The 15,419-nt window shown below is 45.3% G+C and overlaps 1 protein-coding gene across 2 annotated transcripts in view; it reads right to left on the bottom strand.

The window, feature by feature from the left end:
- ETS1 (ETS proto-oncogene 1, transcription factor) overlaps positions 1-15,419 on the bottom strand; it is a 141,595-nt gene that overhangs the window by 109,449 nt on the left and 16,727 nt on the right. For both annotated transcript variants that reach the window (XM_040255652.1, XM_040255653.1), the window contains exon 3: positions 2,293-2,437. In XM_040255652.1, the coding sequence (XP_040111586.1) occupies positions 2,293-2,437 (145 nt within the window). The remainder of the gene's footprint in view (positions 1-2,292; positions 2,438-15,419) is intronic.

Below are 15,419 nucleotides of genomic sequence, written 5' to 3' on the forward strand. Positions count from 1 at the left end.
GTCCTTAAGTCTAACCTGTGAACAACTATAAAATCCTCTGTGCCACCTCATAAAATGGGTGAATAGCCAAGACCTGTGTTTATCCTTGGGGGGAACTGAGATGCCAAGCAGAAAGTGAGGACACAAATGCTATCCTGTCTGAGATCCGAGGTAGTGCCAAAGAACACCTCCAAGATCAAGGGTTGCTGAGTCAAGACAGGGAACACAGGGGCAACTTCATCCCACCCAGGAGGGGAACCTGGCAACCGCAGACCAGCTCCCATCCTTCTCAGCCCCCATCAAGGGTTCCCACCTCTCACTCTGTGTCTGTCGGTGTATTTCAGGTGAAAGATACAGTGTAGGCAACAAAACAAACATTTCCTTTATTTCTCCACTTTTATAAAAATAACTTGCCATATAACAGTGTTCTCAGGTAAAGAGATATGGAACAAAAAATGTTGCATTTAAGTTAGTTTCCAGGGGCTTTTCACCTATGCACTTCATCAGAACAGAGGATGAAAAATCTGTCTGCAATACGGAAGACACAGGAGACATAGGTTCTATCCCTGGGTTAGGAAGATCCCCTGGAGGAGGAAGTCACAAAACCTACTCCAGTATTCTTGCCCGAAAAATCCCATGGACAGAGGCACCTGGCGGGCTACAGTCGTCCAAAGGATCGCGAAGAGTCGGACATGACTGAAGCGACTTAGCAGAGCACTAAATACATACACACAACATGTAAGCATCATGAAATTTCTTATGCTAAGAATTCGTCCTGGGAGAAAACAAATGCAGCTTTTTGGTATCTGGATATATTATCATAACCTGATCTCCTGGAAAATTGAACTTACTGTCAGGACCAATCATTTCAGGATCCCTAAATTAAGGTTTTACATTTTGTATCAAAAATAAACAAAAAAGTTAGCAGGTTAGCAAGGACCAATGGAATTTGGGAGAAACACAATGATTCCGGCACAATAGAACTGGGGTATGGACTTTGAACTTGTCTGCTCCTTGGGAGAGTGGATCCTGTTCACCAGAGGGCAGCAGTGTGAGCAGCAAGTCAGGACTGAAAGGAATTCTGAGGAGAGGAGCTTCTATGAGGAAGAGTTGAGGAGAGAGGCAGCAGATGAGGAGAAAGAAGCCAAATGCGGAGCAGGGCAGAACGGAAGAGGATGATGGAAAGAGAAGACAAATGAAAGAAATTACATCGTGTAAGAAGAAGACTGACTATAGAGAACAAACATATGGACACCAAGGAGGGAAAGGAGGGCGGGATAAATTTGGTGACTGGGACCAATATATATATACACACTGTTGATACTATGCATGAAATAGGTAGATCAGGTGGTGAAGAATGCCTGCGATGCAGGAGATCCTGGTTCCATTCCTGGGTTGGGAAGATCTGCTGGAGGAGGGAACCCACGCCAGTATTCTGGCTGGCAGAATTCCATGGACTGTATAGAATTCCATGGAGACATAAAGAGTCGGAGACGACTGAGCAACTTCCACTTTCACTTCACTTCATGAAATAAGTAACTAACAAGAACCTGCTCTATAACTCAGGGGATTCTACACAGTGCTCTGTGGTAACCTAAATGGGAAGGAAATTCAAAAAGGAGAGGATATGTGTATATATATGGCTGATTGACGTTGCTGTATGATCGGGCTTCCCACGTGGCACTGGTGGTAAAGAATCCACCTGCCAATGTAGCTGGATTCCTGGGTTGGGAATATCCGCTGGAGGAGGGCATAGTCACCACTCGAGTATTCTTGCCTGAAGAATCCCAGGGACAGAGGAGCCTGGTGGGCTACAGTCCATAGGTCACAAAGAGTTGGACACAACTTAGCACGTGCACACACACACACGCACACACACAGAAACTAACACAACACTGAAATAACCATGCTCCAATAAAAATTAAAACAACAACAAAGGCTGACTAGTCCACACACCCTCTGTCCATCCGGTTCACACTTCATAATTAAAAACCTTCTAGGTCCTTTGTTAACAGCCAGGTTTTAGGGGTTAAAACTCCAGACAGGCAAAGGGGAGAGAACTATATACAAAATGAAGACGTAAGTGAAGAAACCTCGCGTGGGCCCTTTCCTAGAGTTTAGTCTTTCTGTCACTGGAGAATAAAGTCACTCAAAATGACTGAAAAGTTCTGGGACTTCCCATAGAACAAGAACATCCAGCACCCACATAAGCCAGGGCCACCGTGATGACAACTGAGGCAGGATGCAGCCCGCATCCAGTTGCCTTGGGCCCTCAACTCCATCCTCAGTCTCAGCCTCCACGTATGTTCCTACCTGAGCCATAGTGTTCAAGGCCGGTGGGCACTTCCTGAGTAGCTGTCTCTTCCCAGAACGGGCAGCAAGCTCTCGGTGGATGATAGACCGACTGGAAACCACAGGCCATGCGAGGATCTTCGTAAGAGTTGAGAGGTCCCTGCCTCTGTGGCCAGGAAACAAAAGGAAATATATTAAGATTCCCTAATGGAACAGTAACTATCATCCATAAGGAAGAATTATTCATAGATAACAAAAGACTATTTTTTAAACTAACTTTTATTGGAGTATAGTTGCTTTACAATGTTGCATTAGCTTCTATTGTACACCAAAATGAATCCAGCCTATGTATACATATATTCCCTTCCCTTTTGTATTTCCTTTTCATTCAGGTCACCACAGAGCACTGAGTAGAGTTCCCTGTGCAATACACTATGTAGAACCAAATATTGATCACTATCCTTCCCCATCTGAAAAAAAAAAAAAAAGACAGGAATGGGAAAGGTTTCTGACTTGGACTGCTGCTGCTGCTGCTAAGTCACGTCAGTCGTGTCCGACTCTGTGCGACCCCATAGACGGCAGCCCACCAGGCTCCCCCGTCCCTGAGATTCTCCAGGCAAGAACACTGGAGTGGGTTGCCATTTCCTTCTCCAGTGCAAGAAAGTGAAAAGTGAAAGTGAAGTCACTCAGTCGTGTCCGACTCTTCTCGACCCCATGGACTGCACCCTTCCAGGTTTCTCCGCCCATGGGATTTTCCAGGCAAGAGTACTGGAGTGGGGTGCCATTGCCTTCTCCATGACTTGGACTATGTATACATTTATTTTCATGCATTTCCTCAACCATTTGAAGAATTTTTAAAATTTTCAAATAAAGATCCATGGTAATTGCAAGGCAGAACCTTGGTCATCTTTATATAATCCTGGCTTTTGTCTTTTATTTTTTTTAATGTTACCTTAGTCTATAAAAACACCGTGAAAGATATTCTTATAAGACATTGCAGTATCCCAGAAGCAATAGGTGACAAACGCCAAAGAAAAACACAAAAAATGTATTTACCTAATAAAATTGCTCTTTTTTAATCAATGTGCACAAGTTTTCTTTCTTTGTAAAATATTTGTTTATTTGGCTGTGTCAGATCTTAGTTGAGGCACGTGGGATTTTCCATTGCTGTGCACAGGCTTCTCTGGCTGCAGCACATGGACCCATGTGGGATCTTGTTTCCCCGACCAGGGACTTGAACCTGCATCCCCCGCATTGGAAGGCAGATCCTTAACCACTAGGAAGTTCCGTGCCTAAGTTTTAATGATATTGATAGCTAGATTAGAATTTTCATTTTTCCCATTTGGGCACTTGTTCAGTTCTCTTATTAGTTTTTGTAAAATCCATAAAATATACTCTCTACCCAGTACTCTCTAAGAAGGACGAATACAGTATGTAGGAGACCATGGTTTGCAGTGCTTACGGCCCCATTCTTTGAAGCCAGGGATACATGGATTCAAATCCTGGCTCCATCACTTACTAACAGGGACCTAGGCCTGTTCTTTTATCTAAACCTCAGTTTACTCAACTAAAAGATGGGAAAAATAATACCTTCCTCATAAGATAGGAAGAGTGAATGAAATAATACGTGTAAGAAAACAATACTGGATAAAGTTTACTCCAGGGCTGTTCTTCTTCCAAGGGGGTTAAAGGTGCTGAGAATGGAGTAAGACCCTGGGACTGAATGGGTTCACACCGACTTGTTATATGTGTGGGTGCTAAGTCGCTTCAGTCGTGTCCGACTCTTTGTGACCCTGTGGACTGTAGCCCACCAGGCTCCTCTGTCCATGGGGATTCTCCAGGCTAGAATACTGGATTTGTAGGCAGGTTCTTTACCACTAACACCACCTGAGAAGCTCCAAGTTACTGTATATCAAAGGCTCATGTCCTTGGCTTCTGTTACCAGGCAGCTCTTGTGAGAGCCACGTGAATATAAACAGAGCAATGGAGTTTGGGACCAAGATTGAGGAAAATCATCAGCAACAACACTCAACTGAGCTTCCAGTCAGCAAAAACCATTTTGCTGACATCGTATTTTAACACTGCAAGCTCTTGCAGCAGCTACAGTAGGTTTTCTTTTGAACCCCAAGGATAAGCAGGTCTTCAACAATTCTTTACAAGAGAATCAACTTGAAGCACATTTTCTAAATGAGCTGTGTGTTCTCGAAATCCATCCCCATTTTTTCATATTTCTCTAGAGTCCTTCTCAAAATTCAGTTTCAAGTATCAGAGTTTTGGAAACAGGGTCTGGGTGGGGAAATCGTGTCACTAAGTGGTATAAGGGAGGACTCTAAGTGACCTGGCCCTGTCCTCTTTAGGGGCAGCATGTGCATGGTTTGCCCAAACCAGAAAGTCCTTGTAAGAAGGCAGTGGGTGGTTCCAGTAGGATCTTTGTAGAGAGGCTCTGGGTGGTTTGGTCCAGGCCCTGCTAAAGTGGTGGGAACAAGAGGAGAACTTGGACTCAAGGGTCAAAGTTAAGGTTTTCTCTGCTAAGGAAAGACCCCAGAAGGTGAGGCATGGTTTGCAAAGAGGCACTGAAGGAAAACGATGAGTGCCCTATAGAGGGAAGATGGAGGGCAGGGGTAGGTGGTGAGTTATGGGTAAGCAAGACAATATTGGGTTCTAGACCTGGGCCATCACCACGTGGCTGTATGGTGAGTCAGCCTGCAGCCTTGACAAACAAGACATTCAGCAGCTCCTTGAGTTTCGTGATTGGCTTTATTTTTAGTGGAGTGCCTCCTGCCCCCACACCAGGTTCCCTGTTGTCAGGGAGGGTTCATTTATTATTTGATACAGGAAAGTCTATTTTTAAGATATATTTCCTCCTTAACTGTCCTCAGCGGTGCCAGGGGACCCTATTTTTAAGAACGAGAAGGAGGTAATGCATCAAACTTACCATGAACCACAAACATCTTTGCTCACAGAGACTCCTGGGAGCATCATGACACTTGTTACCTAGACACCTGCCTTTTTGTTTGATATTTCACAAACTGATTTAATACCTATTTCATAGAGTATGAGAATGACATTTTTACTCAAGAGAACCACAGACCCAGTTCCAATTCATTGTGAAACCTTCTCAGTTGAGGAGAAAGAAGCAGGTTATCAACAGGTCAGAAATCTGGGCAGCAAAGCCCCACTTCCATGCTTGAAAAAGGGCATCACCCAAAACAAGTTCAAGTACACACCTTCCTCCTGGCTCCTGGTGAATGGAGGTGAGTTCAGGAGATGCCAGCCACCCTCCCAACCCTGTCATAGTTTAGAGAACCCATGTGATGGGTCCTCAGTCATTCATCCCACAAGTGATTACTGAAAGGAACTAATGTAGGTCCCACACTGCTCCATGCTGATCAGTGAGCTAAACACGGTGAAGAGAACACGGTCACAATTAACCCTCATAGCTGTGCAAGATTCACGTTTTTATCTCCATTTCACGGAAGGAAAAAACTGAGGTTTTTCAGAGAGCAAGTAAACATTCAAAGGCCACACAGCTAGTAAAATAATGGAGATAGAATTCCCTGGTGGTCCAGTGCTAAGACTCTGTGCCCCCTCTGCCTGGGGTCCGGATTCGATGCTACGACAAAAATCGAAAATCCAATGTGTCGGAACTAAGACCCGGCACACCCAAATAAATAAATAGACATTATTTTTTTTTTAAGAGAGAGTTCTAGCTGAGACCTACTTGATTTCAGGCTGTGCGCTGTGAATCTTCTGTGGCCTGGATGGCTCGGGAAGGGAGGCCGCTGTCCCATGACAAAGTACTAAATGGATTATGACAATGGACGGTCATGAAACAAATCTGTATCACACAACCAGTCTATGTCAAGTATTATGTTAGATGCTAAGAATGAAGTATGAGCAAGACATGAACTTTACCCTCTGAAGTGCACAAACCAGTAAACAGGAAATTACAGTGAGGGGATGTAACAGAGTGAAGCACCGATGTGTATGGGCGAGGAGAGTGGCAGCAGGTAAGACTTCCTGGAGGAAGCAGATTAAGGTAATAACTGAAAAGTCAAGTAAGACTTAGCCTAGAATATTTGGTGAAGGGTCTAGAGAACAAAAGATAACATTCCTAAAAGTGGCAAGGAACACCTACACCTATGTAAGGAAGAGTAAGAAAGACTCAGAATGGTGACAGAGAGAAAGACGTGGTAGTGAGAAGTATGAGGGGAAAGCATGCTCTTGGCAATGATAACACCTGCAATGGAGGGCAGTTAGTAACAATGAAAGCTGGAGGGACAGAGTTGAGGGTCATGAAAACCAGACCAGAATCTGGCTGCAGGAGGTGTTAAAGGTAGTGGCATGCTGAGTCAAGATGTTCTAGAAGGACACATTTGATAGGGCTAAGTAGGACGGAGTGAGCAGGAGCAGGCGAGGAGGCTGACAAGGCAGCAGCTGTGCCCTGCAGAGCCATACTGGGGCCTCGGTACAAAGGAAGAAATCAGTATTACTGATCCTAACTGTATTTAAATTTTTTATTTCTTATAATAATTTTTGCATTCATTTTGATGGTCAGAAATATTACATTCAGGGAATATTAATCAGAGAGAGAGCTATCTCAGAGGTCCACAGCTCAGCACCAAACCTGGCTCTACCCAACTGCCTGCTGATTCCACGGCTGAAAACCTCAGGCCAAACAAATAGTGAGACAAGAACACAGTCCCACCCATCAAAAAAAAAGAAAAAGAAATATTATAGTCAGATTTGTTTAGCTTGAGTACTGAGTCCGGGGGCAGCCCTTAGGCTTTGGCCCCATGTGAACTGAGTGGTAAGCCAGTTATACAGTCAAATGCGCTATCACTGATCTCCACCCCCAACAGTACAGTTATGAGGAGTTGAACTAGGGTCATGAGTGTAGAGGTGAAGAGGAAACAAGAAATATAAGATACGTTTTGAAGAAAGAGTCAACATGATTTTATGACTCAGAGGAGGTAAAGAAAAGCGGTGAGGGGCAACGATCCAAAAAAATGCTTAAATTGCTTGCTTCTATAATAGGGAAAATGGTGAATAGGTTAGAGGTTGGAAGAAAATTTCACTCTTGGTTGTGCTCAGATGGAGAGACAGCAGAGCGACTAGGGGGAGGTTCCCTTGGTGGCTGCATGACGGAACACAGGAAAGGAGAGAGGTGGATCTATAATCATCAAGGATCTAGTTAAAGTGTAGAGTCAGGGAAAATGGAAGTTAAAATAAAAAGAGCAAGGGTCAGAATTGGCTCTGCCACACCATCCAGCAGTTCTATTTCTGTGTACTTATCCAAAGAAAACAAAAACACTCATCTGAAAAGATATGTACATCCCAATGTTTACTACCACAGTATTTACAATAACCAAGATATGAAAGCAACTTAACTGCACACTGATGGATGAATGGCTAAGAATTATACACACACACACACACATATACATACACTGGAGTATTATTCAGTCATAGAAAAAGAATGGAATCTTGCCATTTGCAACAACAGGAATGGACCCAAAGGATATTTGCTGACTGCAACAAATCAGACAGAGAAATATAAATACTGTGTGATTCTACTTATATGTGGGATCTAAAAAAAGAAATGATACACAACAAATAAGCAGTAACAGAACAGAGACTCACAGATGCAGAAAACAAACTGGTGGTCGCCAGAGGGGTGCGAGAGATGGGTGAGATAAGTGAAGGGGACTCAGAGCAATTATCAGATAACAAGTCAGGAGAATGTAAAGTGCAGCCAAGGGAATACAGTCCACAACATTATAATATCTTTATATGGGAATGGTTATTAGACTTACCGTGGTGACCTTTTCATGTGTAATGTATAAAAATATCAAATCACTATGTTTACTTGAAATTAGCATCATATTGTAATTAAATTATACTTCAATTTTGAAAAAAATGGGTCTATAGAGTTGCCGGCCATCGGGAGGAGAAATGAACGGGAAATAACAAAGAAGGGTCAGTTGAAGACACAGGAGGAAAAACACCAAAGTGTTCAGTGAAAAAGGGCAGAGCTTCAGAAAGCAGACACTAAGAAGAGGGTGGTATCCAGGCAGTCTTAAATGGCCATGTGCTCCTGCCCCGCTCTGTAGCAATCTATGATGAGCACCCTCCCCCAAACCCAGTAATCCTTGTGGAGGCTTCAGAGGACATGAGCCTGCAACCTAAGTGCTTCACTTTTCTGATCCTGGAAAGAAACAGCATGAAGTTCTGAAGTCTGGAATCTACTAGGATGACGGACACACACTTGTTCCTGCTCGAAGATAAACCACCCCTGACGCCACGACCATAGTGACCACCGCCCCCTTCTGAAGTCAGGGCTTCATCTACTGTATTCCATCACTCTCACTCCCTACGCTTCTATCAGGGACCTGTCTCTCCTCCCTGCTCACCCAGTTCCCTCGCTGTGGCTGCTCTCCACCCACCTTCCAGCCCTGCCAAACCTCACAGCATTGCTTCTGCTCAGAGTCTTCCTCCCCTCAGCCCCCAAAGATCCCTACAATTAGGAAAGAGGGAAAAGGGAAGTAGATTTTCAACACTAAATCAAAAACAGATGGAGGCTGCGTGTCTATAGGAGTTCGTTAATTGTCCAAGTGTTTGCTCCTCAGACCCTTCCTGATCTTTCTTGTGTGTGTGTGTGTGTTACAAAAAATTCTGTCAGAGTAGATCTGTCTTTTCTTTACCAAACTACACAATCCTGGGGTTTAGCCTTAGTATCATACCATAAGCATACAAGACACATAAATACTTCTATATGCTGCAACTTAAAATAAAATGTGTATTCCCAGAGGCAAAGCTGACTTAACTCTGAATGGATGGGTAAGGGAGTCTACAATCCACAGGAGTAAATCTGTATCATTATAGGCCTGGCATTGATGTTCATACGCTCCAGAAAGAAGATGAGAGACTGGAAATCAGGAAGCCTGGGTTTGAGTCCTGCTCTGGGCTTCCCTGGTGGCTCAACTGGTAAAGAATCTGCCTGCAATGCAAGAGACCTGGGTTCAATTCCTGAGTTGGGAAGATCCCCTGGAGAAGGGAACAGCTATCCACTCCAGTATTCTGGCCTGGAGAATTCCATGGACTGTATAGTCCATGGGGTTGTAAAGAGTTGGACACTACTGAGTGACTTTCATTTTCACTTTCTGGTCGATATAATCAAAGCTATGGTTTTTCCAGGAATTATGTATGGATATGAGAGTTGGACCATAAAGAAGGCTCAGCGCTGAAGAACTGATGCTTTCAAACTGTGATGCTGGAGAAGACTCTTGAGAGTCCCTTGGACTGCAAGGAGATCAAACCAGTCAATCCTAAAGGGAATCAATCCTGAATATTCATTGGAAGGACAGAAGCCAAAGCTGAAGCTTCAGTACCTTGGCCACCTGATGTGAAGAGTTGACTCAGTGGAAAAGACACTGATGCTGGGAAAGACTGAAGGCAGGAGGAGAAGCGGACAACAGAGGATGAGATGGTTGGATGGCATCACCATGAGTTTGAGCAAACTCTGGGAGATGGTGAAGGACAGGAAGCCTGGAGTGCTGTGCCCATGGGGTTGCAAAGAGTTGGACACGGCTTAGTGACTGAAAAATGACTGCCCCTAAGGAGCTGGTTAGTCTCCAGCCTGTTTCTTAACCTTCTTAATCCTGTTTCCTGAGGACACTGGCCCCAATGATCGTCAAGTTCCTTTGCAAATACAAGTCTCATTTTTGCTGATCCGTCCACATTCTTTCTCCTGACCTTGTGACGGACAACCTTCATTTGATAAATAACGACGCCAGGGTGGGAAAACCTAGAGCACCAGAATTTGTCATCATTTAGATGCATGCCAGGCTACGTCCCCTTCAAATGCATGAACACCTTCAAGCCGTTCGTCTTCATTCTTCCCTGGAATATGCTCACACACCATTTTGCCCCCACATCCCCTGGTTTTTCAGTAGAGAAAAACGAGGTTAGGAAGTACCTAGCTGCTGAGCTGTCCAGGGGCTCTCACATACTAGGTGCAAATTTGTGCAGTAAGTGGGGAATTTCTCATCCTAAACCCTTTCACTTTGTTGCAGGCAGATGCCCCCTGAAGCCAGCCTGACCAACTCCACAGACATCTCATTGCGTCTGAGACTCCTCATCTTCAGAGGATGTCAGACCAGCCAACACCTCTTTTAACTCACAGAGAAGTGCTTTCAGCCGCCCTGGGGAGGGGTTTGGCAAACTGTATCTGGCCCTCAGAAGAACACTGGGCCTCCTCTGTTTCAGGGGGACGCGTGGGACCTGCTCGCTGGAGAAGGGAAGGAGGCAACACGGAAACGCCCCCCACCTTCGGCTCTCCCACCGGAGGGGAGGGGGCCAGGGTGGTGTAGCCACAGGAGAGGCAGGAACAGACAAAATAGGAAACTCTCAAAGGGCAATTTAATTTTAGATTCAAGGCCAGGAAATTGTTTTGAAAACAATAAGAGCGATGGGCTTGGGTCTTGGCAAAAGGGCAGGTCGGACCACTGCAGATTCCTGAGAGAGAAATGAATCTGAAGCACAGAAAGAGCAGAGATGGGACTGTCAGTTTCCGTTCTCCATGAGAAGCTGTGCTCAGCCTCCAAACGGGCCACCTGGACCACATGAAGCCATCTTGAGATGCCCCCCGCCCTGGGGCTGCAGATCAAGTCAGGGGAGGGAGACAGTGACCAAGGGTGAAGCTCCTCACACCAGTCTGAGACCACAGTCCCCTCCACTCAAAAGACATTCTCTTGCTGAGAGGTAGCGGGTGACATCCTGTGTTATCCATCAACTTCTACTCATTAACGGGAAGCCTTGAGACTCCCAGTGACTCCACGGGGTGCCAGCCTCAGGCATCCAGCCCAGAGCTTGGAGGTGAAGGGTGGGCCTGACTCAGAGCCTCCTCACAGAGGGGGCGAACCTCCCATGGAGAAAAACCTGGACAGGAATTTCAATTTGCTCAGAGGTCTACAAAATTGAGTTCTGTTTTTTTTTTTTTCCCCTAAACCAAGGAGGGTAAATTCACCATGAATAAAGCATACAGACACATCAGTTCAGTTCTCACTCAGTCGCGTCCGACCCCATGGACTGCAGCATACCAGACCTCCCTGTCCATCACCAACTCCCAGAGCTTACTCAAACTCATGTCCATCAAGTTGGTGATGCCATCCAACCATCTCATCCTCTGTCGTCCCCTTCTCCTCCCACCTTCAATCTTCAATCATACGGATTCATGAGTTGGCATAAATTCTTATCCATCCCCACATTTCTTAAAAACGGTCAAGAGGGGGACTTCCCAGGAATTCCCTGGTGGCCCAGTGGTTAAGGTTCTACTTCCACTGCAGGGAGTCTGAGCTCAATTTCTGGTCGGGGAACCAAGATCCCGAGTGTGGTGTAGCGAGGCCAAAAATAAATTAAATTTTTTTAAATTTTATTTTTAAAAAGATGGGGACTTCCCTGGTGGTCCAGTGGTTAAGACTTCACCTTTCAATGCAGGGGTACAGGTTTGATCCGCGGTCAGGAAGCTAAGATCCCACATGCCTCATGGCCCAAAACCCAAAACATAAAGCAAAAGCAATATTGTAACAAATTCAATAAAGACTTTTAAAATACTCCACATAAAAAAAAAATCTTTAAAAAATATGATCAAGATGCACTTAATGATAAGGAGTGTCCCAAGCCAGGAGCCGGAAGATCCAGACCACACTCCATCCTTTACCAGCCTGTAAACTTGGGCAACTTCGTTTACTCTCTTAGGACCTGAATTTCCTGATGCTGGGAGACGGTCTCAAGATTATAGTCTGGCTCTGAAATTCTCTAACTTGTGCTGACTGAACCCCATATCTTAGAAAATCCCCACTTTCTAAGATGCTGGAAAAATCTTTTTTCCTTCACTTCTTCTGACTATCACTAAGAATTATGGTTATAGGATTTCTTAAACATCATATTCCAGCAACCTCCCCAGAGGTAAAGCTAACACCATCCCAAGCAACGAGAAAAAAAAAATGCTTTTCTGGTTTCCATTTACATTCTAAATTTCTTTTTCTGTCTTCTCATTTCTCTAGTCCAGGAGAAGGAAATGGCAACCCACTCCAGTATTATTGCCTGGAGAAGGCCGTGGACAGAGGAACCTGGTGGGCTGCTGTCCATAGGGTTGCACAGAGTCGGACACGACTGAAGCGACGCAGCAGCAGCAGCGGCATTTCTCTAATCAGGGATTCCTTATCCATTGCTCTCCAGGATCCCCAGAAAGAAGGGAAAGGTATGTATGCTAAGCTTCATAGAAATAAGAATCAGCCCTTCCCAGCTTCCCAGAACTTCAGGGGCAACACAGACGTCCCTGTGAACACATCCTAAGGCATGTGGGGTGGAGGTGAAGAGTGAACAGCAAAGGCTAAGAAGAGAATTGCTTCCCAAGGAAGCCCAATTAAACTGCAATTACTCCAGATAAGAGAACCAAGTCTGTTTACACAATGGGGCTGTAAACCACCAGCCCATTACAAGAGAACTTTGATCTGGGGGCAGGGGAGCTATTTCTGGTCCAGGGTAGAGAGGAAGCAGGGAGGTTTCTCAGTAAGAGAAATAAGAACGGCTCCACTCAACCCAAAGCCCCATCTTGTTCTGGCCGCACCCTCGTAAGGACAAAATAGGTGGAATCACCTCCACCTCCCTGTGTTCATCTCACACAATCGAAAAGTCCAGAGAAAAACAGAGAAGAGATGGTAAACACAGGGAAAGGGAATTAACTAAGGTCATATTTCTGGCTGGTGTCACAGCAACTTGACATGGTAAGTATACCCTGTGCCTGTTTTACAGATGAGAGTACTGAGGTTTGGAGAAGTCATGTGCCCAAGGTCACGTGGCTGAGGAGTAATAAACAGACCAAAATTTAACTCAGGTCTTTCTGACTCCAAAGCCTAAGTGCTTTCCATGTTATTGGATTGGCCAAAAAGTTCCTTTGGGTTTGTTCATAAGCTGTTATGGAAAAACCCAAAGGAACTTTTTGGTCAACCCAGTGTGTGGCCAGGCTATGTTCCACAGCTGTCTGGCCCAAGCCATAAGGCTCAGGGCCTTCCATGTAGTCTGACACTCTGAACAGTCACCCTTGCCTGGCATATTATTAAAGAGTAAGTCCCCGACATAGGAACCTTCAAGTTGTGAACTTTCAAAGACACAAATGTGCATTCCATCATCATCAGGTGTGAGTGACATTACAGCTTGCTCCCCCCGACCCTGTCTCCTATTGCAATCTCCCCGCTCCTCTCCATCCTCCAGGTAGTGACTCTTCCTGCCTGTTCACTTGATGCCAGCCCTCGGATGTCAGCTGTTGTATGGTACTGCTGTACTTTCCAGGGTACTGCACTGTAAGATTAAAAATGTTTTCTTTTTTGTGTTTGTGTTTTATGTATTAATTGTATGAGAAGTATTATAAACCTATTACAACACAGTACCACAGCGTGGATTGTCTTAGTTGGGTACCTGGGCTAACTTTGTTGGACTTATACATAAATTGGACTTATAAAGGCGCTCTCAGAACGGAACTCATTCGTATGTTGGGATACTTACTGCATTCCCAAAGACCTGAGCTCCGAGAGTAGGTGTGTGGGCAGTTGTCTATTCCTTCCCTCTGAACAGTTCAAGGTGCTTCCTAAGCTCGAGTGACCCAAGGACCTCCTCCACACGCTGGTGAGGGAACCAAGGACAGGGACATGCTTGGTCCAAACCAGGGGCAGCCCGCCCCGCCCATTCCTGCCCTGCCTCCCGCCCTGAAAACTCAGCAATGTGAAGGGGAGGATGACGAAGGAGAGGACCAGGGGTGCGAGGGACTTCCAGGAGCAAGGCAGCAAGCTCTCCAACCAGCATAACAGGAAGGAGTGCTTCCTCCCACTGGATGAAAGGGTCCCTGACACACAGCCCATATAAGTACCTGCAAACGTCACCCCCTCCCACACAATGGCCAGACAACTTCCAGAAGTGTCGTTTCCCTGCCTCCCCCGCTGTGACATCACTTCTTTCATGAAGGTTTTCCAGGAGGCTGACCTTCCAAAGGGGACAACTCGTGTCCTGCTTTGCACAAAGGGGCCTCGAGGCAGATAATGTGTGTTCTGCATACAACGGCCCTTACCCGAGGGATGGGATGAATTTTGCAACTGTTGCTGTGATCATTTTAAGCCTCCTCCTGGTACAGCAAATAATCAAATCATACTAATGCCAGCTCCAATTCTCAGTCAAGGACTCTGAGACTGAGTGGTCTTTAAGGATCTAGAAAATATTTATGTCTTGGTTTAGAAGATTGTTTCTTGGACAACTAAAGCAGTCTGTTTAGCAGAAACCCTCGTTTCTGCTGAATATAGTCTCACCTTTTTTTTTTCCTAAGATTTCCCTTTCAAACACAAGGAGTTACACTCAGTACCAGGCTTCCCAGGTGGTTCAGTGGTAAAGAATCTCCCTGTCAATGCAGGAGATGCAGGTTCAATCCCTGGGTCAAAAAGATCCCCTGGAGAAGGAAATGGCAATCCACTCCAGTATTCTTGCTTGGAGAATCCCAAGGACAGAGGAGCCTGGAAGCTACAGTCCCTGGTCAGACACAACTTAGCAACTAAACACCAACACACAGTACTATCCCTCCTTCAAACCCAATCTTGTGTCCATTCTAGAGCACACCTTCTCAACCTTGGTGCTACTGACAGTTGAGGCTAGACAATTCTTTGTCATGGGGAATTGTACTGTGTAGTGTAGAATGCTTAGTTGCAACCCAGACCTCTCTCCTCTGGATGCCAGCAACATCCTCACTCCCCAAATTCTGACCATCAAAAATATCACCAACAAAATCACCCCTAGATTTAAAAAATCCACTGGTTTTCCTTTTACCCCTCAAACTTCCCATTCGGGGATAGCTTCTCTTCCTGGTGGCCCAGGCTAACTAATGCAGAGATCGGGGTGCCAGGCAGGAGGACTTGGTTGATTGGATTAAGTACAACTGATTGAGCCCCAGACGACAAGACTCCAACAGAACTGAGAAGATTCAGATGCCTGGGATGTTCACGTTCTCGTCTGGGAAAGTTCATGAAGCTGGGCTCACTCCTCCAGGAGATCTCAGATTGGGATTGAAAGTATAAGGTTTGCTAGTTTTTCTGCTAATGCCT

This window comes from Oryx dammah, unplaced genomic scaffold (assembly GCF_014754425.2).
Source record: "Oryx dammah isolate SB20612 unplaced genomic scaffold, SCBI_Odam_1.1 HiC_scaffold_15, whole genome shotgun sequence".
NCBI classification, from domain to species: Eukaryota; Metazoa; Chordata; class Mammalia; order Artiodactyla; family Bovidae; genus Oryx; species Oryx dammah.